The sequence below is a fragment of the Cynocephalus volans genome, chromosome 11, assembly GCF_027409185.1.
Source record: "Cynocephalus volans isolate mCynVol1 chromosome 11, mCynVol1.pri, whole genome shotgun sequence".
Lineage (NCBI taxonomy): Eukaryota > Metazoa > Chordata > Mammalia > Dermoptera > Cynocephalidae > Cynocephalus > Cynocephalus volans.
In genome coordinates, this window is record NC_084470.1 from 58,578,014 (window position 1) to 58,604,251 (window position 26,238).

General features: G+C 43.0%; 3 protein-coding genes and 1 pseudogene across 8 annotated transcripts in view; 1 reads left to right on the forward strand and 3 right to left on the reverse strand.

Moving 5' to 3' along the window:
- The window catches only part of ZNF589 (zinc finger protein 589), a 50,205-nt gene extending 33,731 nt beyond the window's left edge, over positions 1–16,474 (forward strand). Inside the window, exons 4-5 of one of the 2 annotated variants that reach the window (XM_063113982.1) lie at positions 4,185–4,406; positions 15,900–16,474. In XM_063113982.1, coding sequence (XP_062970052.1) covers positions 4,185–4,406; positions 15,900–15,967 — 290 coding nt within the window. In that variant the 3' untranslated portion in view covers positions 15,968–16,474. The remainder of the gene's footprint in view (positions 1–4,184; positions 4,407–15,899) is intronic. The other variant, XM_063113983.1, reaches the window with a different exon arrangement.
- NME6 (NME/NM23 nucleoside diphosphate kinase 6) lies at positions 7,218–24,710 on the reverse strand. 5 transcript variants are annotated; one of them, XM_063113981.1, is made up of 6 exons: positions 23,994–24,307; positions 21,023–21,119; positions 19,364–19,466; positions 18,759–18,798; positions 18,182–18,342; positions 7,218–7,372 (listed from the first exon to the last, which is right to left on the reverse strand). In XM_063113981.1, exons 2-6 carry the CDS (start codon positions 21,110–21,112, stop codon positions 7,290–7,292), a joined length of 477 nt encoding a protein of 158 aa, XP_062970051.1. In that variant the 5' UTR covers positions 21,113–21,119; positions 23,994–24,307; the 3' UTR covers positions 7,218–7,289. The 5 variants fall into 5 exon arrangements, with proteins under 5 accessions (XP_062970051.1, XP_062970050.1, XP_062970047.1 ...); XM_063113980.1 differs by lacking the exons at positions 7,218–7,372; positions 23,994–24,307 and adding exons at positions 17,397–17,889; positions 24,699–24,710; XM_063113977.1 differs by lacking the exon at positions 7,218–7,372 and adding an exon at positions 17,397–17,889.
- On the reverse strand, positions 8,764–9,033 carry LOC134390286 (U6 snRNA-associated Sm-like protein LSm5; annotated as a pseudogene).
- SPINK8 (serine peptidase inhibitor Kazal type 8 (putative)) overlaps positions 24,122–26,238 on the reverse strand; it is a 41,349-nt gene continuing 39,232 nt past the window's right edge. The window contains 1 exon segment of the mRNA XM_063113392.1: positions 24,122–24,509. Within this exon segment, the coding sequence (XP_062969462.1) occupies positions 24,122–24,509 (388 nt within the window).

Below are 26,238 nucleotides of genomic sequence, written 5' to 3' on the forward strand. Positions count from 1 at the left end.
CCAGCCTCTGAGTGGCTCCTTTCTTCTGTTGTCTGTGGCCCCTCGTTCCTATGTGGGTCCACGGGAACCCTCTCAGTGGTTTTGCTGGTCTGGGAGCCACCAAGGCGCTCTTCTCTCTGGCCGCCTCCAAGCAACTTCATATGAAGGGCACAGCTGTGGTTTTTCCAGCTCTTGCTCCGTGTGCTTACCAGCTCCAGCCTTGAAGTGGCTGGGATTTGAAATGGTAGGCGTGATCCTTTCTTTCTGTCATCGTGGCTTCTCCTGCCCTCATGAACTCTATAGGTCTCTTCTCCTCTTCCCCTGAGCTCTGGTGGCCCCAGCTTGGCTGTCAGGGCTCTTTAGTCGTTGTAAATAGGTTGATTTGTGGGAGAGAATGGCGCTGGGGACCATCTATTCCTCCATCTCGACCAGAAGCTAAAATTGATCTTTTCACTGAAACTTTGGATCCTGTTGGATCCATTTCAGGCTTTAAACTGTTTTCATCCTTTCCTTTCTCTAGATATCATTTTTTCTTTTATTGATGAGTTATTTATAGCAATTCTCAAATATTATGTCATATCACTCCTATTGCTCCTATTATATCACAGTGCAACTCTAATAAATGAGGACATTTTCTTACATAACCACAGTAGCATTACCACATTTCACAAAATTATCAGTAGTGTTTCAGTATCATCTTATACCTAGTCTTCAAATTTAACTGATCATCTCAAAAAGTTTTTTTGCAAATTTGAATCAGGATCCACACAAGATTCACACATTTCCTTTTTTAGAAGTGTCTCTTAATCTGTATCAATTCTTCTCCCTCTCCTGTTTGTTTTTTCCCAGACCATGGCTGTGTTTGTAATGCTCTGAATCTAGACTAAATCCGTTTTAGATATTATCATAAAGTAATTTTCACATGGTAGATTGTAAATCAAGGCAAAATAGTTGTGAACTTACCAAGAGGTGTTCACCATTGTGAAAAAAGTTATCACCAATGGCAGAGCTGGTTGTAGTGTTTGAGTCACCTTCACACCTATGTCTGTCACCACTAGAACATGCATGTGTCAGTCACCAATATAGCACACACCTTTTGGTCATCACTAAAGCTCATTCATATCTGTCTGAATTGGTAACTATCATGTCCACATTTTCTTTCTATAACTGTAAGCATTTCATTGCTCTGTTATATCTCCTATTGTAGTCCTGCTAAGAAATTACATATTGAAATGCATATTGTTTATTGTAAATTACTTTCCTTTATTTCTCTTATGTCTTAGGTAGGGTATTACATTATTTTTTAAAAATTCTATGTGGGTACATTTAATTAAATTTAATTTCATTTCAGAACAGTAAATGAGCTTTTACAAAATATGGATTATATATTGTTGAGAACATCTATACTACAATATATACTATATATTGTTAAGTCTATCTACTGCCTATCTCTCTAGCCTTTTCTTAGTTAACTCTGCTCCTATTACTCATTCACTCAAAAATGCTTGTTGACTATTTAATGCTAGGCCTGGTTCTGGATTCTTAGAATATTTCTGTATCTGGGAGAAGGGTGTTCCAGACATAGGAACAAGCCAGTGCAAGGCACCAGGAGAGGAGGTCATTGTGGCTCAGATAGAGTGAACGAAGGGTGGAGGATAGATGGGAGCAGAGAGGCACTAGGTCACCAGAGAATGTTGAACCTAGTGGACCACTCTAAGGAGCTTGGCTTTTACTCTGAACATTATGGACTTTTTTTTTTAAGTGAAGAGTTGTGTTTATTAGAAATGTAGAATAAACAAGAAAGGGGAAGAACTGGCTTTAGTTACCCACTCCCACCCCATTCTTCTATTCCTGATCCCAGGGCAGAACTCTCATGGCTCCAGGGGTGAGTTTCTTTTGGATGGGTGAGGGCCCTGGTAGGATTTGTTTAGTTGCTCCTCTGGAGCAGCATAGTTTAGCCACTCATCCCTTTTTCCTGTCCTGAGAGAGTCGGAGCAGTTGGGCCAGGTGTCTTGGAGTCTTCTGATCAGGGATGTCTGGATGGCAGCTTTGTGGTCCTAGACTATGGTCAAAAGCCCAGAACACCCTTTGCTCCCAGATTTAGTCTATAGGCCAAATTTGGTTAGCTTTTCCCCAAACGGGGCTTAATTCTCACTTGTTTCTTTTCTTCGAAGATCCAGTCAAAGTAGCAAGAGTCTCATTATTTGCTTAGCAGCTTTTTTTTCTTTAAGGACAGATGAAGTAGAATATAAACCATTCTATGCTAAGTAGTTCAGAGTTACCTGTAGTGTGTGTAGAGTGTTTAGGAGCATATGCTTTGGCGTCTGGAACCCGTTTTGTCTTTTCTTTGTGACTGTGGACAAGTTACTTAAACCCTCTAAACCTCAGTTTCCCAATCTGTGAAATAATAGCAGGACTAAATTTGATCTTCATGTAAAGCCCTATATAGCACAAAGCACAATGCTAGGCCCATTATAAATCATATTCATTATGGGATTTATTATTATTAATGATGATAATGATAATAATAGAGCATACAACCCAAATATTGGGTAATAAAAACCACCAGAGCCTAGTAAAAACAAATTAATTAGAAATTTGAGTTTATTTAATTGTCAGGTGAGGTAATAAACCAGTAAGGAAATTTTACTGAAGAGCTCAGAAGGAGAAATGTCAGGGATATTTCAGTTCCAGAAAGGCAGTTTTATGTATTTGTGCTAATAAAAGATGGAAAACTAGCACTCTGCATAGGATGGAATGAATCCATGGGTCTGTTCATATTTGGTTAAAACGATCTTCTTTTTTATTAGTTGGAAGAGTCTTTAATTAGGCCAATAAAGGGTCTGGCTTCCTGAAAATAAAAGTTTGTGTGTTTATCATCTTGAGCTGGTTAGAAACAGTTGCAATTCAATTTTGATATTTCTTAGGTAGGTGCAGCTAAATGGTAAAATATCTGTATATGCTGATTTGTGGAAGATAGAGAGGAGCAGATCTGGACTAACCAGGGGATCAAGAGCCAGAGTCCTTTAAGTCACTTGTGCCTGATTGTCTTTTTCACCAATGAATCCCCACTTCCTGGTAGAACCTGTTGCACAACAGCTCTCTAATAAATATCTGCTTATGACTGAGGAAACGCAAATGAAGGTTTCACATGCGCTGTCTGACCACTGATCCATACTGATTCTACATCGGGGGACATCCAGACCTTAATCTATCCTTTCTTTTCATAGGAAAAGTCACAAAAACATTCCTATATAGGTCATAAATATTGTTCCCTCTCAGTGGAAACAAATGATTGTGGCTATTTGTATGAATATGATTATGGCTTAGAAGACCATTTTAGTATAATTGCAGATATTTACAGAGCTGAAGATGCCTCTGATGCTTACTCAGAAGATTCCTTCTTGGGATAATATGTGGAATAGATTCTGCTGTGCATTTTTTGGTCTCCAGTAAAAGCTGTAATGTGTAAAAATTGAGTGCAATGCATAATCTGAATCTAATCATTGGAAAACATCAGTACTGTTCTAGAACACGTTCTAGAACATGAGGAATATTCCCTTTAAAAAGGAATGTGTCTTTCAAAAATGCCAATCTCATGAAAGGCAGAGACTAGAGGAGATTCAAGAAACATGACAACTAATTATAAAACCTAATCCTTGACTGGATCCTGTTCTGGAGGGAAAATGCTATAAGGAACATTATTGGATCAGTTGACAAAATTGGAATATATATGGTAGTTAGATAAAAGTATTATGTAATGTTAAATTTACTGAAGGTGATAACTCTACTGTGGTTATGAAGGAGCATATCCCTACTTTTAGGAGATATGCACTGAAGTATTTAGGGTTAAAGGCCCATGATATATGCAATTTGCTCTCAAGTGGTTCAGAGAAAAAAATATACATGTACATGCATACATACATGTATAATATACAAATCTTAACAATAGGTAATCTGGGTGAAGGTTACACAGATGTTCTTTGTATTGTTCTTTTTCTTCCAACTTTTCTGTACATTTGAAATTATTTCCAAATAAGAAGTTAAAATAAGTTGAATGGAAATGTAGGTCCTGTAAAGCACATCTTGGGGCAAGAGACATTAATCATTGTGAATGATAATGGGCTAGGTCTTACCATAAGACAAGGAAAAAGAGCCCAGTCAGCTTTTCCTGTGACTACTCTGACTGAAAACTTTCTCTTCAGCAGAATCAATGCCAGAAGTCCATCCCTGGCCCTCCTGCCCTCCAGCCTTTGGCAGTCAGCAATTTCTCAACCACGATGGGCTCCACAGCTATCCTATTCCAGGTTTACGTGCAGGAAGTCAACTCCATCCAGAGGATCCCTGCCCAGATGATCATTATCAGCAACAACGTTCTGATAAAAACCACTTGGGTGCTGAGGCAGAAGATCGAGGAATAGAAAGAGGTGCTAAACCCTTGTTTTGGAGTACACATGAGAGGGGGACTTCAGTGGTTTTCTCTAGCCCACTCCAGGGACCAGCAGTAAGCTCTCAGGGAGGAAGCAGAATATTGGAGATACAACTCAGTCCAGCCCAGAAGGAAAGCTTTGAGGAAGGAGACAAAGTTCCTGAGAGGGTAGAAATCTCAGGATTTGGAGCAGTCAGATTTGGAGAATATGGACTAGATTTTAGCCAGAAGTCAAACCTGTTCAGACACAAGGCAGTCACAGGGGGAAAATCTGTGTGCAGGGAGTGTGGGCGAGGCTTTAGCAGGAAGTCACATCTCATCAGACATCAGAGAACACACACAGGAGAAAAGCCTTATATCTGTGGGGAGTGTGGGCGAGGCTTCATAGATAAGTCAACCCTCCACAACCACCAGAGTATACACTCAGGAGAGAAGCCTTATGTGTGCAGGGAGTGTGGGCGAGGCTTTAGCCGCAAGTCACACCTCATCAGACACCAGAGGACACACACAAGGGAGAAGCCGTTTATGTGCACGGTGTGTGGGCGAGGAGTTAGTGAAAAGTCAGACCTCATCACGCACCAGAGGATTCACACAGGGGATAAGCCTTATGTGTGCAGGACCTGTGGGAGAGGCTTTAGGGTGAGATCACACCTCATCACACACCAGAGGATACATTCAGGTGAGAAGCCTTTTGTTTGCAGGGAGTGTGGACGAAGCTTCAGTGATAAATCAGCCCTCCTCAGACACCAGAAGATACACTCAGGGGAGAAGCCTTATGCATGTGGGGAGTGTGGGCAAAGATTTAGCCAGAAGTCTTCCCTCAACTCACATCAGAGAACACACTCAGGGGAGAAGCCTTTTGTGTGTGGGGAGTGTGGGCAAAGATTTAGCCAGAAGTTTTCCCTCAACTCACATCAGAGAACACACTCAGGAGAGAAGCCTTATGCATGTGTGGAGTGTGGGCAGAGATTTAGCCTGAAATCTTCCCTCAACTCACATCAGAGAACACACTCAGGGGAGAAGCCTTATGCGTGTGGGGAGTGTGGGCAAAGGTTTCGCCAGAAGTCTTCCCTCAGCTCACATCAGAGAACACACTCAGGGGAGAAACCTTATGCATGTGGGGAGTGTGGGCAAAGATTTAGCCAGAAGTCTTCCCTCAACTCACATCAGAGAACACACTCAGGGGAGAAGCCTTATGCATGCATTGAGTGTGGGCGAGAATTTAGCCACAAGTCTACTCTCAGCGTACATCAGAGGATACACTCTGGGGAGAAGCCTTATGCATGCAGGGAGTGTGGGCGAGGCTTTAGCAGTAAGTCAGCACTCATCAGACACCAGAGGACACACTCAGGGAAAAGCCTTAGGTGTATAAGGAGTGAGCATGTGATTTTAGCAAGTCAATCATCAGCCATGCCAGGGGACACACCCAGGGGAGAAGCCTTGTTTATGAGGTAGTGTGAGCAAAGATTTAGGTGGACATCATTCTTTATCACATGTCAGGGGACATGGTCAGTGACATGTCACTGACCCTATCCCCATGTCAGGGGACAGGGAGTGAGGGTAAGGAGTTAGCTGGAGGTGACACTCCAGCTAAGTGAAACTGGGTGTCAGATCTATCCATCATACACCACCATCCCACTCTAGTTATGAGAGGCCTTCAGAGATAGTCTTCTGACCCCTTACGCTCCCTGTGCCTGTGAAGATGGCACAGGTCTAGCTTCTGGGAACAGAGATGCCAAGTGATGGTCCTCTTGGAGGAGGAGTCTTTGCATCTGACTACTTCCTTCTGCAACTGGGTCCTCTCATTAGCTTCTGTGACACTCTGTTTCTTTTTTTTTTTTTTTTTTGGTACCTCTTTAGCCTTTGCTGCATCCTCTTCTATCCCACCTTCAGGTATTACTCAGGGTTCAGTCTCTAGCCCTACAATCTGAGGGACTTTTTAACCTGTCCCCTTTCTAACTCTCCAATCCCATATCCAGGTCCCTTTAACTACACTCCAAAAGTTCTTCGGTCTCAGGACTTATATCTCATAACCATGCTACCTGGGCCCTCCAATGACAGGGCGAAGATTACTAGCAATGCCCCATTATCAGCCTTCTAATACCAGGTTTAAGAGTTTTTAAACACAGCCTTTCCTAAATCCTCTAATCTCAGTGCCCAGTCTTAGCCACACTCTTACATCAGTTTTCCAATAATAGTTCTAAGGCCCTTTTAGACACCTGTTTTGCATTCCCAGGGCCCAGATTGCCCAGATTCCTGACAGTTTGCCTCATTCCTTTCTTGGCCCTGGGCTGGCTCTATCCCTGACATGTATGTCAATAAGTGTACCTTGGAGAGCTGTCCACTCAAGCCCCAGTGTCTTTATTTGACAAGAGAGGAAGGAGAAGGATGACTGTATAACCCCCCAAAACTTGGGCTTGGTTTTGATGCTGGAGAGGAAGAAGGAGGAGAGAGAAAAAGAGTAGCTGGTCCAGAGGCCGATGTCTGCTCTCTCTCACTGGAAGTGGTTGTTCTCCAGGGAATTGTCAAGGTTAGCCTGGTTGGAGGTAAAGGCTAGGAGTACCTGGAATGTAGGTTCTCCCCACCACATTTCAGATCAGGCACTACTGCCTGGTCTACCACCATTATGCTGCCCCCTTTCCCATGGCCTTAGCTAAAAGCCACAGAGGGAAGTGTGTGTTTGTGTTTTCTTTGGGGGTTGCTGAGCAGAGAAGGAGGGGGACACCATTATTCCATGTGATCTGAAAGCTGCTTCTCCCACTGGAAAACAAAAATGGAGAAATTAACAATCTTATATCTGCTTTAATCATGAGGGGAAGAAAAGAATGTTTATTTTGTATTAAATCCACAATAGACACTGTAGAGACACCAGTCCAGGCAGTCACAGGAAGAGATGCAGAGAGGACCTCTGTCCAGGCCAGGGCAGATAACTTTGGGTGCAGGAGTCCCTCCTTCCTGTGTCTCCTGGAAAAGTGATTGAAATCATGTCTGTAACGGCCCCATCTCTGCAAGCTTGAGATGTTGTAAGATCTTCAGAATAAAGGGTTGTGGAAGGAGGAGGGATGAAGGAAGGAATAGCTGAATCTTTGGGGGTAAGGACTGATGACTTATTTCTGAAGAATAAGGGGTCTCATATTTGAATGGCTGCAAGGCCCAATAAGTACAACTGAGATCAAGGTAGTCCCTGTCTCCCTGCTGACCTCATCCTTCAGGCCCACCCCTAAATGTCTCTGGCTCTGCCCATTTCTTGGTGGTTTTATTTAGCCCTACAAATGCCTCGCCCCTTTTTTTGAGCTTTATCCCTCAATGCAGACTTCTCTCTCAGTGCACACGAGGGAATGCTCCTTTGTCCCTCAGACTTGTTCTTCAGTACAGACTTCTCTCTTTGTATCCCAAATTTTCCTTTATTATTGAGTGGTGCCTGCAGGGTAGCATCTTAGGAGGTCTGCCTTTAGAGGCCACTTTCCCATGAGGCTTTGTGGGAGTGCTGTCTTGATTCAATCCCAGGGGTCCTGGTTTTCTGGAGCTGTTTCCTCTCCATTGTCATTCCCTCCTCTCCCCTGCCTTGTTGCCCTTTCTTTCCTCTCTTGAGGGGGCCCTTTATACCTTGACCTCAGGGATACCTCTTTCCAGGCCTTGGGGAAAGGGGTGGGAATCAAGGCCCCCACAACTGGCTCCTGTGACTCAGGTGCTAGGCCCTAGAGTAAGCCTCTCTCCAGGAAAGGAAGAGGGGAAGGTAGGGATGAGGATTTATTATGAATCTTAAAGGGATCATGGGCTCTTAGAACCTTAGAATCCAGAACTTGTGAGTCCTGGGTAGCTTCTGGGTTCCCCAGAGCCATTTATGACCAAGAAGAGTAAACCTGAAGGAGAGTTTGTGGAATGATGAATTCATGGGAGGGAGATGGTTAGATGAGAGTTTGAACTTGGAGATTCCAATTACATGGGGGAGGATTTTATGTGGTGGGGGGCTGGCAAGTAAGAAAACTTCTAAATGTTCTAATGGATGTTGGGAAGAAGTATCTGTCTTTTGAAATATCCAACATTTTCTGGATTTTTTATGTCACCTCTTGTTCTCAAGCTGAGTCTATATTGAAGATTTTAAAAATTAATTTGGTGTATTTTATTTTATTTAACCAAAAACACCTTTATTTTGGTCTTCGGAAAAGAATTCCTTTCTTCCTTTTCCAAGATAATCATGATTAACTTATAAAAATGGGCGTACATCTTCAAAGCATTTCCCTTTAATGGGAAACTTAGCTTTATAGGATCTAAAACATTAGAAGGTAAAAAAATATATATTTTGTTGCCATTATAAGACAAAACAGAATCTAACGTAAGTCAAGGAAACCCATTCATACTTCAGTTCCTTCTCCAGGAGCCAGCATTGTTATATTATTTCCATTTAGCAGAATCTGATCTAATTTAGTAGTCCTTCCTTCTGGTATGATTTCAAACTCATTAATATCTTCCAGCACCATATTGACAAAGTCATCAAATCCTAGAAGTGTACCAACAATTTCCTTATCACTCTTCATTACAGTGTAAATTCTTGATCCTATACATTTGTCCACAAGTTCTAGCAGCAGCAGCTGTCACAGGTTGGTAGTAGCATTAGCCCCCATGACTCCACCAGAAGTTCATTTGGTATATTTTAATCATAAGTGTTTTATGTAATTTTAAGTAAAACATACATGAATGCAGAAATAGAAAATGAACTTACTTGATTTCAGTTAAAACAAATATATCTAGCCATCTTTTTTTGTCCATTCATCTGGATATAAATAATCATTGTTAAACCTTGGAAGTTATTCTCTTGTAGGAAATAATGGTCATATGGAATCTAGTTCCATGGCTGGCAGATAGTAATTGCACAATATGTAAGTATCTACATATTATGATTTTTTCCCCCACCATCAAAGTTATCTTTGAAAGATGAATCAGTCGCTGAAGCCCAGCTCTCAGTACAAGGCTCATTCCTTTCTGCCTCCCGACCTTGTCCACTCTGAGTTCTCCGACAGCCATTAAGTCTTTAAAGCTATGATTTCCTCTTCTCCTGGATTCTCTATTGTTTCTTTTGAACCAGATGGAAGGGAACTGAGGTCACTTCTCTCTATGTGACAGTCCCTGAATGGGAGAATCCCCTCTAATGCATGAGTGTTCTCAGTACAGGCATGTAAAATATCCTTGTCAATTACACAGTAAGCATTAGGAACCGCAATGATATACTAAATTGGCTCAAAACCCCTACATGTCAGCTCCTTTTGCACTGCAAACCCATCAATTGAATTTGGGCACATTTTTTCCCCTGCAGGAACACAGACCAAGGAGTTTCATATATGCACATCAGGGGCTAAAGCCACAGCCACCAGGAGATCATGCTAATCCTCATTCAGAAGATTGGAGAGGGCAGGGTGTCATAGGGAATGGTAGGGAAGATTTTTTTCCTTCCTTGGTTTTTCGCTCCAGAGTTGGTACTGCCTCCCTCCTCATATGCCTCTTGGCATCCTGTGAGCACTTGGGTTCTTTTGAATATATACTATTTTTGCTCCACAGAAAGATATATCTTCATTACTGACTTTTCTCAGTTTTGGGGTCTCCTTGGCTCAGGATTACCTTTTGGCTAGGATGCAAGGCTTCCTGCCCCATTGTTATTACATTCTTTTGTCTTTGCCTGGAAGAGCGTGAATAATAACCAAGGCCACATCCAGGGGCTTGTTTCAATCCAACTCTCAGCACTCAGCCTGTAAACTTTTATCAACAGGTAGGAAAGTGGGGCCCCACTGGGTGAGAACATCTGCTAACAGATCCCTGTGAATCTAACAATATCCCTGAAAGTGGCCTGTGAGATCCTTTGTCCTTCTTCCAGAAAGCCATGTCTTTATCACAACATCACATCCTCATTACCAAAACTAAGTGTGCAGGGATGCTTAGGACCCAAGGAGGATTGTCTCTCCCATCATTAGGTCTGTTCCCAAATAGAGAAGAGAGACAGGAAAAAAACACAAATATGTGATGTTGGTAACAGTAGTGTGCTCATCTTGTAAATAAGGAAATTGAACAGAAATGTAGGTAACTTACCCATGTTCATACAGCTAATATGTGATGGTGCTTGGATTCAGCTTGGAATTCTGGAAACATTAGGAGTTTGGGTCTGAGGGGTTACTCTGTTCAATTCCTTGCCCTCTAGCAGCCTGGTCCTTCAAAGTCCTTTGGTATCCTAAAATTGGACTAATTCTGGTACAAACAAAATTTAGGTATCTGCTATATCAGACTCATCTCCAGACCTCTTAATGTGAAGATCTAAGGTGGGCAATTGAAGGTTTCCAAGCTAGAAACCTCCATGATAAGGCATTGCAGAAATAGTATGTGGCAAGAATTTGTGCTTCCTGTGCCTAGAAAGTTAGGCCCTCTGGCTTAGAATTTCTTGTTACTGGGGGTAGGGTGGGGAATGGGGGAGATGCTTGTGCCAAAGAGCGCAGGAAATGACCACTAAACAAGTGTGGTGACTAACTTGGTCATTTTGGGTTTCCCATGATGGTGGACTGGCAGGAGAAGCAAGGAGCTATCACACTTATGTACATAATTGACCCTGATTATGATCAGTTGCTGACATTGCTGCTCCCGGGAGTAGCAAGAGTACATCTGAACCCAGGGGATTCCTTGAGGAATTAAATCAACTCATTTTGTGTATATAAATTTCAGAATCAGTTTGTCAATTTCAACAACAAAAACTTGCTTGGATCTTGACTACAATTGTGTTCAATCTGTTAACAATATTGAGTCTTCTGAGTCTTCTGATCCGTAACATGGTATATCCTCCCATTTATCTAGGTCTTCTTTAATTCCACTCAGCAAATATTTTATAGTTTTCTGTGTATCAATCTTGCACACCTTTTGGCAGATTTATCCTTAAGTATACTATATTTTTAACACTATCGTAAATTATATTGCTTTTTTAATTTCAATTTCTGATTGTTTATTGCTAGTCTGTAGGAATACAACTGATTTTGTATAGATGCTGGGAAGTTCCCGGTTGGGGAGCTGCATCTGGTTAGGGTCTTACTGCATCATAACATGGTGGAGGGCATCACACAATGAGAGGGCAAGAGCACACCAAACTGGACCCACTTGTGATGACTAACCCACTCTTGTGATAACCCATTAACTCATTAATCCATTTATGAGGGCAGAACCCTCATGATCCAATCATTTCTTAAAGGCCCCACCTCTTAATACTGTTACATTGGGGATTAAATTTCAACATGAGTTTCAGAGGGGATGGACAGTCAAACCATAGCAACTGGAGAGTGAGGAAGGAGGAGGAAGTGTTGGAGGTTTGAAGAGAGGAGAGAATATATGAAATAGTTATATACCTAAGAGAGTGGAAGAAGTAAGTAGTTTAGGAAGACATGAGATACACAAGAGAGGTATGTGGAAGGAGACTGATTTAAAGGTAAGATTTAAGGAATTTAGAGATGGAGGAATTCTGAGTGATGTCAAAGACTAGAGTATGGACTGTTCATTACTATTTACAAAGCAACAATATATCTGGAACTGTGCTGGGCAACAGTGATAGAGGCATGAAGAAAACACTTTGCTCTAATTGTACTCTAGGGAGAAAGCCAGATTTTAAACAAAGAATACTGCTAATCTTAATAACAATAGTAGTACAGGTTATGAAAAGCAGTACATTGTATGATAGAGTGAATAACTGGGAGAATGTAACAGGACTATGGGATGAGGGAAGGCTTTCTTATGGAAAGTGCATTTAAGGTGGGACCTAAATGACAAACAGGAATGAACCAAGCAGAAAGATGAGGGACAGCATGGGTAAAGACCTTGAGTTGGAGAGAATGTTCATGGGAGCTCAAGCACTAGGATTCAGTGAGTGGTGTGAGAGGACACTGAGGAAGTGATGTGGGGAATTTTGGTTTTTATTCCAAGTACAGTGAAATACAGGGCATGACCTAAAGAGTTGGACATTTAAGAAAAAGAACACTTTGGCTGTTGTGTGGAAAATGAATTGGGGGTGGGGGGATGGGGAGCAGCATGGTTAGAGTAGAAAAGAAAAGTTGGGAGACTTGTAACTCAGCAAGAGATGATGGTAGCTTGGAGTAGAATGGAGCAGTGGATGTGGAGAGAAGTAGACAGATCTATTAAAGACATAGTTGCCAGGACTTGGTGTTTCCTTCCCTCTTGCCGCTACCCCCTTTATTACTTCACACCTGAGCTCACAGAGCTCTTTCCCCTCCCTCCTCCTGCCACAGTCTTCATCTGAAAACCTGTGAGAAAAGATGATTGTTTTAAGTCTCTAAATTTTGGAGTGGTTTGTTACACAGCAATATTATAGCAATAGGTAACTAATACACACAGCTAACAATAGGGGGAAAAGGCAACATATGCACAAGATTGTTCAGTGTGGCATTAATTGTAATAGCAAACTTTTGAAGACCATTGGTTAATGGACATGAAGAATTATTACATTTTATAATGATAAATATGCTAATTATCCTGATTTGATCACGTACTGTACACAAGCACAACTCTGTACCCCACATATATGTATAATCAATTATGTTTCAATAAAAAAGTTTCTTGGAGACTATTTAAATTCCTGTTATTGAATAGATGATGGTATAGTCACAGGATGGAGTATTTTGTAGATGTAAAAAAAAAAGAAAGAAGATCTTTATAAACTTATATGGAGTGATTTCTAGATTATAGCTTGGGGTTAAAGAAAAAAACAAAGTGCAAAAGAGTATATGAAGTGTGTTGCGTTTTGTGTGAGGAGGAAGGGGAAACACACACACACACACTTTTGCAAAAAGAAATATAAGAGAATAAGCCAGAAGCTAATACAATTGGTTTTCTTTAGGGAATGGGTGTTGCAGGGTGTAAGTGAAAAAGGGAAGTGAATGGGACTTCTAGTATTCCTTTTCCTGTATCATTCTGGTTTTAGAATATGTGCTGCTGAAGCGAGCACCCTTTTCCTATAGTTTCAAACATTGAATCATGTTAATGTTTTACATATTCAAAATAAATAAAGTTAAATCAACTTAAAATAAAAAATTTAGTTGATAAAAATCTGAATTTAAAAATAGAAGTAAATGAATTGAATATTGAAATAATCCCAAAGAAGAGAAAAATAAATTATTCTATATAAGATTTGAATGTAATACTCTGACTATACACCCTAAGTGGGATCTATTCTAATGACAAAAAGAACTGCAAAGGAATCTTGAACTTTACTTAGTAGGTTTGTTGTTGGTAGTGTTATAGCCATAGAGAAAAAAAAATTTTTTTAAATTTTAACACAAAACCACAAATCTTAAATGTACAGCTGGATGACTTTTGACAAATGCACACATACAGTCAGCCATTACCCAGATCAGGATAAAGAACATTTTCATCATCCAACAAAGTTCCCCTGTGTCCTGCTGCCTTCCCCCTCCCCCTGCCCCCGCAATAAAGCAGTCATTATTTTGATCTATATCACCATAGATTGGCTGTGCCTGTTTTTGAACATCATTTAAATGGAACCAAACATTATGAATTCCTTTGTGTCTAGCTTCTTTCACTAAGCACCATTTTGAGATCTAAATAGTTCATTCTTTTCTATTGTTAAGTAGAATTCCATTGTATGAATATACCATAGTTTATTTACTTATTCTGCTTTTTATGGACATTTGAGTTGTATTCAGTTTTTGGTTATTATGAATAAAGCTGCTTGAACGGCCATGGCAGCTTGGGGTGGGGTGTTGAAGTCCATGCAGAATGAAGAAGGAATCCACATGGCAGGGAGAGGCAGAGTTGAGAGATGGTGAAGGTGGCATCCATGAGGGGAGCAGTGGCAACTTGACCTAGGGTGTCAGAGACTGAAGAGAATGAAGACTGGGTGCAGGTGAGAGTGAAGAGACAATCTGGAGTTGGGTGTTAAAACCTGAGTGAGGTGAGAAAGGTGTCCACATGAGGAGGGGGCAGTGATGGGAGATTGGTTGGTTACCTATAGTGGGTTTGATCAAATGAATACATACACTGAGGATAATGAGAGTCAAGTTTTTGTTAGAGAGACACATCCCCCCTCACTCTTCGAGCACTTCCTTTCTGGCACAAGATGATGTTCCAGGCTCATCTTGTAATTTCCCTGCACCAACCATGGAATCAGCCACTTCTCCAAAGAACACTGATTCCTTTCAGTAGATTTAGAAACCAAGATCTGGGTGCTAGGTGCTCATTATAGTAGAGTGTCACTTCTCTCAGGTCAGAGCCAGGGAATATATGTACCTACATACATACAAAAACATATTTAAAATCTTTCCATGAACTTTTTGAAGACCCCTCATATCGCAAACCGTTAGTTCACACCAATACCTCCAATTCCAGCCCAACATCACCAGGTTTATTCTAGTTTTCTCCCTTTCTATATTTAAACTCCCCTCTCTACAGAAACCTGGCTCCATTAAGTGAGAGACAATTTTATTGGGAGACAATTTTCATTGGGTCTCTCATGTTTCTGTGTGTCTTGTGTGCAGAGGCATTGACAGCTTTTGTTCCAGATTATCTTAAGGACTTTTGTACAGCAAATAGCCTTAGAAGACAGAATATCTAAGATTGTGGTTTCTTAGCCGTGATGCAAACCTACTATATGTGCAGTACCAACCTGGGCCTGCCTGTGCTGCTCCTGTGGAACTTGCAGGGCAAGAGGGACCAAGGCGAATATCCCACCAGCTGTGCCCTGAGTAGTAGTCTCTGCCCTAGGAATCGTTTGTCTTCTGCCAGTATCCATGAAACTGACTCCCTAACACAATGAGATTGTTGGAAGTTCTGCTCAGCTTCTCAGCTGCCTCTTCCAGAATTGGCAGATGGCCTTAATTCCAAGTCTCAGGCTCATTTCTATTACTTCACTTCTCTACTGGATTTTGGTCCTATAACTCTTCACTGCCACCTAATACTTCCAAATAAATGCTTTTTATATTTTGTACAGCTTTTCTAGTTATTCTCTATGTGCAGGGGAGTCCAAATTCCCTGGTCTACTATTACCAAAGGTAGTAGATGAAGGCAATTTTTAATTCCAAGGTTTTAGGGCCACCAAAAAGAGAGGGACATACATGTACTGAGAAAGAAAAGGCAGGATCTGACAAAAGATGTGTCACAGGCTTCTTGGATCACACACAGACCAACTTGACCCATATAGTTCTGAAAATAACCAAGCTTCCTAGCCCTTCAGTACCCTATTTGACCTTGAGGCTTAGTTCCAATGTCAGCTACATCTTTTGCAAACGTCTCCCCCCACACCCCCATCTATCACCCTCACATCTTCACTTGGCCAAAGTAAAACCTTCTCTCCTCTGTTCTCCCACAGGACTTTGTACCTCGGTTATGGCACTTTCCCATCTCTGCCATGTATTACAGTTGGCTGACTACCCAACTTCATAATTAGTAACTTGAGGACCAAATCAGGTCTTAATCATCTTTTTGTTTTTTTCAGAATGCCTTGAAAAGAGAATTTACAAAAACAAATATTTGCATAAGCCAACAAAGGAGATGAAGAAATAGCCAGAGAAGAAGGAATCCAATGGTGTGGGGATCAGGAAGGTCAAGAGAACAGAGTGTTTCTGAAAAATGAAGCAATAGTGAATGCTGTGGAGAAGTCAGAATGATGAAGCTTGAAAAGAATCCCCTAAATGTGGCAGCATGGAGGTCATGATAGAAACAGTAGCTCCCCTGGAGTGGGAGGTGTGTAAGTCACACTAGAAAGGGCTGCTGAGAAAATGGGGATGAGCCTTTCAGTGTGGACAATTGATATGGGCTTGGCTGTACAGAGATGAAGAGACAAGAGGTAGCTAAAGGGGAAAATGAGGTTAAAAAGATTTTGAAAGCTGGGAGACACCAAAACATGTTTGATTGAAAGGGGAAGGACTAGTGGAGAAAGATAAAAAAAGGTGCAGTAGAGACAAGATAACCCAAAGAGCAAGGAGATGGGATTCAGAGCACACCTGGAAGGACTGGCTTGATAGCAGCAGGATTCTTCCTATGTTGTAACAGGAATACAGGAGCAAATGGGTGAGTGTGCAGATACATGTATAGAGTCAGATGGAAGAAGATTCTCTTAAGAATCCTAGGCCTTTTGCTCTAAACGAAAAGGTAGTACACAGTATAAATGCACTATCTTTAGCTGATCAGCCTCCATACAAGGTAAACTTCCTTAACATTCTTTAAAGGCTTCTCACAAGTCCCAGTGTGTCAGATTGTCATTCTACTGGCTCCCAATGACCCACACCTCCCCATATCCATGTTCTTATGTATTCTTCTCACACATGGACTGTGGGCTTAGCCATATGACTTGTTTTGGACAACAAGATATTAGCAAATGTGACACAAGCAGAAGCTTCATAAGCTTGAGTGTGGGGCCTGCCCTCTTGGAATCCTGAAACAACTGTTCTGTGAAGCTCAGGATGAAACACCATTTTGGATCTACCAGCTGAATGCAGGCACAAGTAAGTCTGGGTGAAACCAACAGTCAACCATACAGCCAACCCACAGACACAAAGGATAAATCATTACTATTTTAAGTCACTGAATTTTGAGGTGATTTGTAATGCAGCAATAGATAACTGTAATACTCAGCTATAATAGAGACATGGCTACTTTTAGTGTCTTCGTGCAAATCAGAAATAAGTGAATCATAAAAATATGCCTCCACTGGGCAGATATACCTTGGTTCACATAAAAGGTACCTCTTCCTCCAGGACACAGCCCTGTGCCAGAGGGCACAGCATGGCTTGAGTTCACCCTCAGCTCTATTGCTGGGTATCTTTACACACTACATAAGCTGCACACTGTGTGTGTGTCAGCCTACTGGGTGATTCCTACACAGTATTCTCTTCATTTAGCACACAACAGAAACCTGGCTTCAGGGCAGGTTTAATTACACCAATTAAGGATAGGGAAAAAGCTCCCAGAGTAGTACTCCCAGCCTTGAGGATTTGGTAGAACACTGACTTTTATTGAGGAAGATAGGTCAAATGTTGCTTATATAGTCACTGCATTTTTCAGGCAAGTTAATTAGGCAAGCTCCTCTTTGAAGAAGGATGAATAGTTCTCAGCAAAAAGATGAGTTATCATTCTTCTGAACCACTCATGAATATTCTGGAGAAGAGGTAGACAGCTAGATTCTGGAGGATTTACAGTGATGAGCTAGACCCTCTGGCAGATGGTGGTGCCCACCAGAGATAGCAGCATGAGCCCTGGTCCTAGGAGAATGCTTTGGACCAGAAGTCTAGGAGAAAAGGCTGGACTGACAGGCCTGCATCAGGCTGGTCCTGGGCCTCCTGTTCCAGCTGCGCAGTGGATGCCTCCCTCTGGACTATAGTGCACAGGGCCACAGCGCAACTGGGGCTCCTCCTCCTCATACCAGCGCTTTTCACTGAAGTCAGGGAAGAAGGCTGCAATCTCTCTGCTAGCTGAAACCACAGAGTCTGTAAAGGGAGATGAGATAGAGAAGGGTTCTCACAGGGAGTGCATGGTGGAGGCAAGAGGCAGTCATAATCAGTCTCAGAAACCTGAGCCTCTTTTCCCTCAGTCCTGGGCACGTAAAGAAAGTCCGCAGGCCATATCTGCCAAGATGGCTACAAAGGGCCAGAAACACAAATGGGAAGAAAGCTTGTTGGAGGGATCCAGCTGTCAACCCTACCATATAGCCTGCCCACCAGCCTCAAAACATATCCCCTTATTTGTTGCTGTGGATGCAACAAGAGGAGGCAGACTCACCTGAGCCATGGGTGGTGTTACGGGTATCAGTGAGGCCAAAACTCCCACGAATTGAATCTGGGGCCATGTGGCGTGCTCGAAACACTCTGGTGGGTCCCATCAGTGTCCTCCAGAGCTGGATGGCATCCTTGTGGGCAAGGATGTAGGCTCGGATTGGCCCACTGTGAACAAAAGGAGCACAGGTAGAATCTGGCCATCTAGTCTGGGAGGGCATGCTGTAAATAAAGGCACACTATACATCCTGGACATTTTTTGCCTTTCTAGCTGAGTACCAATGCTGCTTAAAATAGAAATTGGTGCAGAGCCACTGCCGATGTACAAGAAAGGCCACAGAGATCAAGAGAGTTGCTAGGCAGCACTCAACAATACTCTTCGACAGCCATGGGTCCAGTGCCCACCATGGGACAGGTGCCAAACAGGTGAGTGTTGGCGCAGTCAGAGCCCTAAGTCCATGCTTCTTCAAACTTCACGCTCATTACAACTTTAAAGAGTGGCAAATGCAATTAACAAACCCATTTAGGGGGAAGGGGAGATAAGCCTCAATGGATAAAGATGCTAGAACAAAAATTAGAAGTACCTGGCCATGAACTCCACCAGCCGCTGATAGAAAAAACGTCCTGCAAAGAGAGAGTACCTTCATCAAAACACTGGTGCCATGAGAACTTTTTGTAAATCTACCTCCTTATCTGGAATAATAAAAACTTGTTTTAGAGAAAAGAACAAGGACCTTAGAGTCTCATACCTGTGTCTGAATTCAGATCTGCTACTTACAATCTATGTAGTTTTGGGTAAGTCATTAACCTCCCTAACCCAGTTACCTAATCTGTGTACTGGATATATAACAACACCTACCTTTTAGGGTTGTTGGGAGAATTAAATGAAATAATGAGCATGAGGGAAATGTCTGACAAAGTAAACATTCACTAAATATTAGCTACTGATGTTATTAGGACATAAAATCAAGTTTCTGGTTGGGACAAGGAGGTGGAACACTCCTCGGGAAAAAAAAAAGACTGATAATCATGAAAAATTCGTGAATAAACCAAGATTTTAGAAGACTGGATACAATTTTACACAGTAGGTAGGTCAGAGAGAGCCTGTTATTGTATGTTACAAGTAAAATCTGTCTTATAGGCCTCTTGGGATTGAGAAGCTTTCCATTCAGAGGACTAATGGTCCTACCTTCATGCTCTTTGTAAAACCTCTGGCAATCTTCCTTTCTCCACAGTAGTTCTCTCATTCGTACAATAAGGAACTTGTTGCTCAGAATCTGCTGATGAACAGCCTGGATAAACACCACCCCAAAGATACAAATCAGTCAGGAGCACTGAGCTGACCAAAAGAAATCATGAGGACCCCTTGGAGCTCAGGACTTGAGGGTCTGTCTGATTGGTGGGTCAGAAGAAAAAGAAGGTAGCGTGAGGCCAAGACCTTCAGTCACAAGCCAGAGTGTGAGCTGCCAGTGGAGGGGGACAGGAAGTGCTGTCTCTGCCCTTCCATACCTCCACCCCCTCAAGCTCAATCTAGCCCACAGAACCTACCACCTGGAAAACCATGAGATTGTTTGTTAATGGTCCTGACTTGAGTTTCTCTCACTCTCTTCAAAATATCACACTTGACAGATTAAAAACTCTTAAATTTACATGTCACACTCTGGTCAGAGGTTTTGGGTAGTCCCTATTCTTCATGGAATGAAGTATAACCACTTTAGCCCAGTGCTCAAAGCTGTACTTTCCTTGCCCTCTACCATTTCCAATTCTCTATCCCACCAACCCAGGCTGCCTTGACCCTCAGACCCATCATATGCATTCCTTCCTCTGTAGAACACCTATCCTCCTCCTGGCACTAACCAAAGTCCACCCTTCCTTTGAGGCCTGGCCAAGTCCCACCACTTCCAGGTCATCATTCCTGACTGCTTTGGTCTTCCTTTGCACCACAGTGGGCTTACTCAGCAGTGCTGCTCAGTTAGTACTTATCAAACTATGGTAGGCAGAATCCTAAAGTGACCCTATGCCCACCAAGATTTCCCACCCCAATCCCCAGGACTGTGAATATAATACAATATGATTATGTTACATTATATAACAAAAAGGATTTTGCAGATGTAATTAAGGTTAGTAATCAGTTGACTTTGCTTTAATCAACAGGGAGATTATCCAGGTGGGCCTGATTAGTCATGAGTCCTTTAAAAGAAGAGTTTTCTCTGGCTGGGGGCTGAAGGAGAGAACTCAGATATTCAAAGCATGAGGAGGATTTGATGCACTGTTGCTGTCTTGAAGATGGAGTGGTCCATGTGATAAGAAATGTGAGTGGTCTCTATAAGCTGACAGCAGTTCCTGTCTGAATGCCAGCAAGGAAATGGGGACCTCACTTCTATAATCACAGGAACCTGAATGAGCCTAGAAGTGGATTCTCCCCCAGACCCTCCAGATAAGGGCCCAGCCAGCCCATACTGTGACTTTGGCCTTGTGAAACTATAAGGAGATAATCCAGCCAAGCCTACTGGACTTCTAGACTATAGAATTGTGAGATAATAAAGGAGTATTGTTTTAAGCTATTAACTTTGTGGTACTTCCTCATGTAGCAATAGGACATTAACACATATACATTATCTTGAGATTTGGTTCTTTTTATATATTGGGTACTTTCTTACATGTTAGCTCTGCCCCAAGTCTCCTACAGACTTTTAGTCTCTTTACAGTCAAAGTCCATGGCTCCTAGCTTTGCCTCCACAACATCTAGGACAGAACTGTGTTGTCAGTTGCCACAAGTGGACCTTATAACACCTGAAACAGCAGCAGTGCCCAGGACATACAGTACAGGCTTAGGATTCATTCTTACCTCCAGAATCAGTGGGTGAGCAACTGCATCAGGCTTGATCAGGGCTAGAGTGAGCTGCAGAGCCTGAGGGCTTCGCAAGATCGAGGTCATCTCACTCCTGCCATTAAAGAGCTGGATTAGGGGGCATCAGTTCTGCACTCCCACTCCTCCCTACTCTGGAGCCATGCAGCTTTGCAAGCTAAACAGTGCCCTTACTCCTGACACTCATAAACCACCTGAGTTACGTTGTAGATACGTCATAGTGGATTGAATCATGTCCCCCCAAAACTCACTGAAGCTTGAATTGTGTCCCCCAAGTTTTATGTACTATAAACTTAGCCCCCACTGTTGCTGTTAAGAGGGTAAGGAAATCCTATTATGGTAATTGAAAAATGGAGCCTTGAAGAGGTGATTGGATTGTGGGACCGTGCAGTAGTGAACGGATTAATAAGGGTGGTCAGGGGCATGGTTCTGAGGGCTTTAAAAAGAGTGAATGAGGAGGTTATTCTATCTCTCTCTCTGCTCCGCCATGTCTCAATGTGATACCTGCCGTCAAGTCACCATCAAAGAAAGCCTTCACCAGATGTATTCCTGGACTTTGGACTTTCTAGCCCCTGGGACTGTAAGCAATACATTTTGTTTTCTTATAAATCACCACTTCCAAGTATTTTGTTGTAAGCAACAGAAACGGACTAATACATACGTTATTTTATTTAATTGCCCATTTGTGCTCATGGGACTGAGGGAAGGGAGTGGTAGAGGGAGCATTCAGGTTGCTCTGTGAAATATGTAATTTCGGTGTGTGACTGTAAGCCTATGAGGGAGTTACCCATTCAAGAGAAATTCAAGTTTAAACACTACCCGTCTCTGCCAAATACTCTCTTCCCTTCCTAACTTTCTTTTGTGTTTTACAGAGGATTTACAATTTACACTTCTAAACAGCCTGGCCACAGCGTACAATGACTAATTGCCCTCTTAAGGCTCTCTAACCCATAGTGCTATCCCATCAATTCTAGAATTGGAAGATTGATGGACAAGAAGTGGGATACTGCCAGGATACCAAAAAGTCTGTTGGACATACACCATCTCTTATTGATAGGCCAGGATGTCCTCTTTCATACACTCAGCTGTCCTCAGTGGCAAGGCTTGTAAACATGCAAGCAACTCCAAGGTCAGGATTGGTTGTAACCATTTTGTATCTGAAGCAGTTGAAACAATGCCTGGCACAAGGGTGCCCCATCAATTTTACTGACTAAATGAAACTATAGTCTTATTTCTATTCATTCTTGTATTCCTAGTATCTAGCATGGTGTGAGAGCTCAATAAGTAATTGTGGCAATGTATAATAAATGTAAAAGTATTTTATAAGCTGAGCTAAGAGAAGTTGAAGTCTCTTCCAACTGTGAAATTCTGTTTACATGTGAGAAATTAATCACCTGCAGGAGTAAAGACTAGGTCTCAAAATATTATCTCAGTGCTATCTTTAATTTGCCAACAAATACAGAAAAGGCTTCCATGAACACATGCAGGGACAGAGTCTGAACAACATTCTCATTTCTCTTAGCCTGAAGGTAGTCTGACAGTCATGTTAAAGGTGGTGCTAGGGTCTGGCCCAAACAAATTATGCCAAGGTCTCTTCTACTCATGTCCTTTCTACAGCTTTCAGCTTGATGTTCCACTCAAACCACAATGCCAAACCCAATCTAATCAATACAAGGTCAGCAAACCCACTCTCCCTAATACGCCTGGTGCTGAGTAATCCAGAACCTTCACATATGGAGACATCCCCCCTCCCCCCGCCATATCCATACTATCACCAAGTTCTGGCAATTTTACTTACTCCTATATCTCAAAACCCATACAATTCTCTATCAACTGCTACCACCCCAGTCCAAGCCACAATCATTCTTCCCTGGATTTCTGAAACAGCCTCCTCACTGGTCTCCCAGTTTCTACTCCTTCCACCCTCTACAATCTGTTCTCCACACAGCAGCCAGAGCGAACTAAAAATGTGGGTCTAGCCATATTATTCCTCTCCTTAACCCTTTAAAGTGAACCCTGCTTTTACAATAAAAATCAAAATCCTTATCTTGGTCTACCAGGCTTTGCGTGATCTGGTTGTCCCTGTGAACCTCTCTAGCCTCATCTGGAATCCTACATTCCTGAACTTTCTTTTGCTCCAGCCTCATGGACCTTTCGGTTACAAAAGACCTTCTGGCCTGACAGCCCTTGCATGAGTTTTTGCAGTCCAGAATGTGCTTCCTCTGGTTACTTCCTACTGACTCACTAGATCTTAACTCAATTCCCCTGTTATACTTTCTCTCAGCTCCTTGTAGGTTCCCTTCAGTTACGTCTTCCCCACTAGAAGGTCAGCTCCATGGAAGCAGGGGTCTGTTTTTGCTCACCATCATAGCCTGTCTATGCGGAGTGCCTTAGCACACAGCTGACTCGCGACAGTATTTGTGAAATTAATCAACGAATAAATCTGATCCAGCTGTTTCAAGGCCAGTCTGCTAGGTGCTCTCCAGGGGAGGACACGCGGCCTGTAGAGAGGATGTGGTTCTTTTCCTTAAGGCAGCTAAGTTATGGCTGTCTTGGCTCTCGGTTTACAGCAAATGTTGACAAGTCCGGAAACTCGCTCAACTTAATAATCACTCCATCAGAGAATTACAAATTTTAAAAGATGCCTAGACATTTGCTTCCCCACACCTGAGGGTACCATCACTCCGATTCCTGGAGGGTGACGGCCAAGTCCCTTGTCTTATCATGCGCGGCCGCGACCTGCAGCCCCCTCAACTCCACCTCCGCCCCCACACCTATGACCACGCCCTCCAGTCCCCTAGGCTCACGGCCTCAGCTCTTGTCTCGGCGCCCCGCCACCCCTAGGCCTGCAGTCGTGCAACTCCCACCTCTCGTACCCGGGGTCTAAGCCCACCCCAGATTCTAGGCTATTCGGAGCCCCAGACCAGCTGGAGTTCAGGTCCACATTCACCTGATCCTCCGGCCGCGGCGTCCGGCCACCAGGCACCGCGCTAGTTAGCCTGCGCAGCCCTAGCGGGGTCCTTCAGGCTTTCGGCCGGGCAGCCCTCCTTGGGGTCCTCGCGCGGTTGCAAGTAGCCATTAGGCCGTGGGCCGAGAAGGAAGCGGAGTGAGGTTGGGTGTGGTGACTATTGTCGGGCTGCCGCGCTGCGGCACTGGTCTGGGCCCAGGGCGGGAATAACTTGCCGCAGGAGGGCCGATCTTCCGATGATCCTTCTTTTTCTCTAGTATTTGCCCTGGACCGGACGAGAGGGTGAAGCCGTCCTGAGCAGTGGAACTTAGCTTGTAGGAACCGCCCCTGCGAGGACGGCTCGGGCGCCCTCCGGCGGGAGGGTGTGCCAGGCTGTGGTACTGGCCCAGCACAACGCGGGAGGCTGAACGGAGAGAGGACGGGATGAGCTGTTCAGGGTGGCAGCCTGGCAGGAGGCAGTGCCCGCCAGCGGGGACATCGGCAAAGAAGTTGTGCCCTCTATCGCGAGGGCAGAGGCAGCTATTGAAAGTCTTTTGAGCTCGGAGCGACACAGACACGAAGGAGCGTAGATAATGTCGGGGTTGGTGAAGGAGGATCCTTGGCTGGAGCCCAGGTGTATATAGGGCGTCAGGGAAATAAGTCGGCCTTGAATATGTCATTAAGGAATTTGGGTGTGGGGTGGGTTACCTGAAGTCAGTTGAGGCAGTCCAAGGTGAGGAGGTGAGAACTGGAGGCATTCCTGGTGTGTATCGTGATGTATGGAGAGGATAGTGACAGGAATGGAGAGGAATCAGTTGTGGCAGGTGTGACCAGAAGCCTCGTGGCAGGTTGAGTAAGAGTGGCAAAAATGTTTTCTTGGAGGAAATCACTGAGACCGAGAAGAGTGAAAATGATAACTGTCATCAATTTAAAAACATTTGCTCGTTTAACTGACTGCAGTGTCTGCGCACACGGGTTTTTGCACTCCTGGAATGTTGGAAGGAGGACTCTACAGTGCTGTCAACCTGTTTGCACAGGGTATCTTCCTCAGGAAAGTCCAGTTCTCATCTGTCTGGCTGGTGAAGGCGTGTATCCATTTCTGCCTTCACAGGATGAGAGTAAACTTACAGTATACCACTGTCCAGACTTCTGGTTTTAGTCTTATTTCCCAGATGCACCAGGTCCAATTTTTTTTCCCACCTTTATTTTCATTAATGTGCCTTTGGACTGTAAGGTCTTTGCTGGTCTTTAGGCCATGGTCATTAACTGTTCTTTCTCTCTGTCTCTCACTCTGTTTTATACACACAGTAGAAGACTTTTTAGTTCCATATTTTGCAATTGCTTTGAACTTTCTCTACAAATCTATATAATGTAAGTAAGGGCATATTTTAGGAGGAGACCCAATATAGTGGTTTTAGGAGGAGACCCAATAAGTGACACCCTGTTTCTGAACTCAGGTTCACAACTAACAAAGAGAGGAATGGCAGGCAGGTGGAAACCAAATTTGCTTAATTAATAATTGATAGAGCTTTTGGAGAACATAGCTTAGTGTGAGAACCAAATGTGCCTTCCTTCTAACTCTGTGCTACCCAAATTCATTGCCAAGTCTCTTATTAGTCCTATTTGAAACAACAGCAACAACAAAAAGAATCTAAATAGTTAACAAGACATATAAAATTATCACAGTATTTCCCCACATCCACAAAATTTAGAAAGCAGGCCAATCTCCAGCTCCTAGCAGTTAGGCAAAATTCATCCTTAGAAACCAGGACCTGCTGTGCCAAAGACCCTAACTTGATGATATCTAAGGGAAGGTGAGTGGGCTGAGAAAATCTTGACTCAGTTTCACTGGGTCTTAAGTTCTATGCCAATTGTTCAGAGTCTCCAGCTTGTGAATCTAAACTCAGTTGAGAGAAGTCACCCATTAAGAGGTTAATTATAATCTGTGTTCATTGTATCTGGAGGGTCATCTACCTGTGTCTATAGTCTTGTCCATAGACAGTGGTATTTAAGACAGTGCTGCCTTCTTGCAGTGTAAAGTTTAATTATTGGCAGCCCCAACCAGATATTCTTTGAGGTGCCTTTCTTATCCATTATATTCAGATTTCTTTTTTTTTTTTTTTTAAAAGCTTTTTATTTTTCTTTTTTATCTTTTTCGTGACCGGCACTCAGCCAGTGAGTGCACCGGCCATTCCCATATAGGATCCGAACCCGCGGCGGAAGTGTCGCCGCGCTCCCAGCGCTGCAC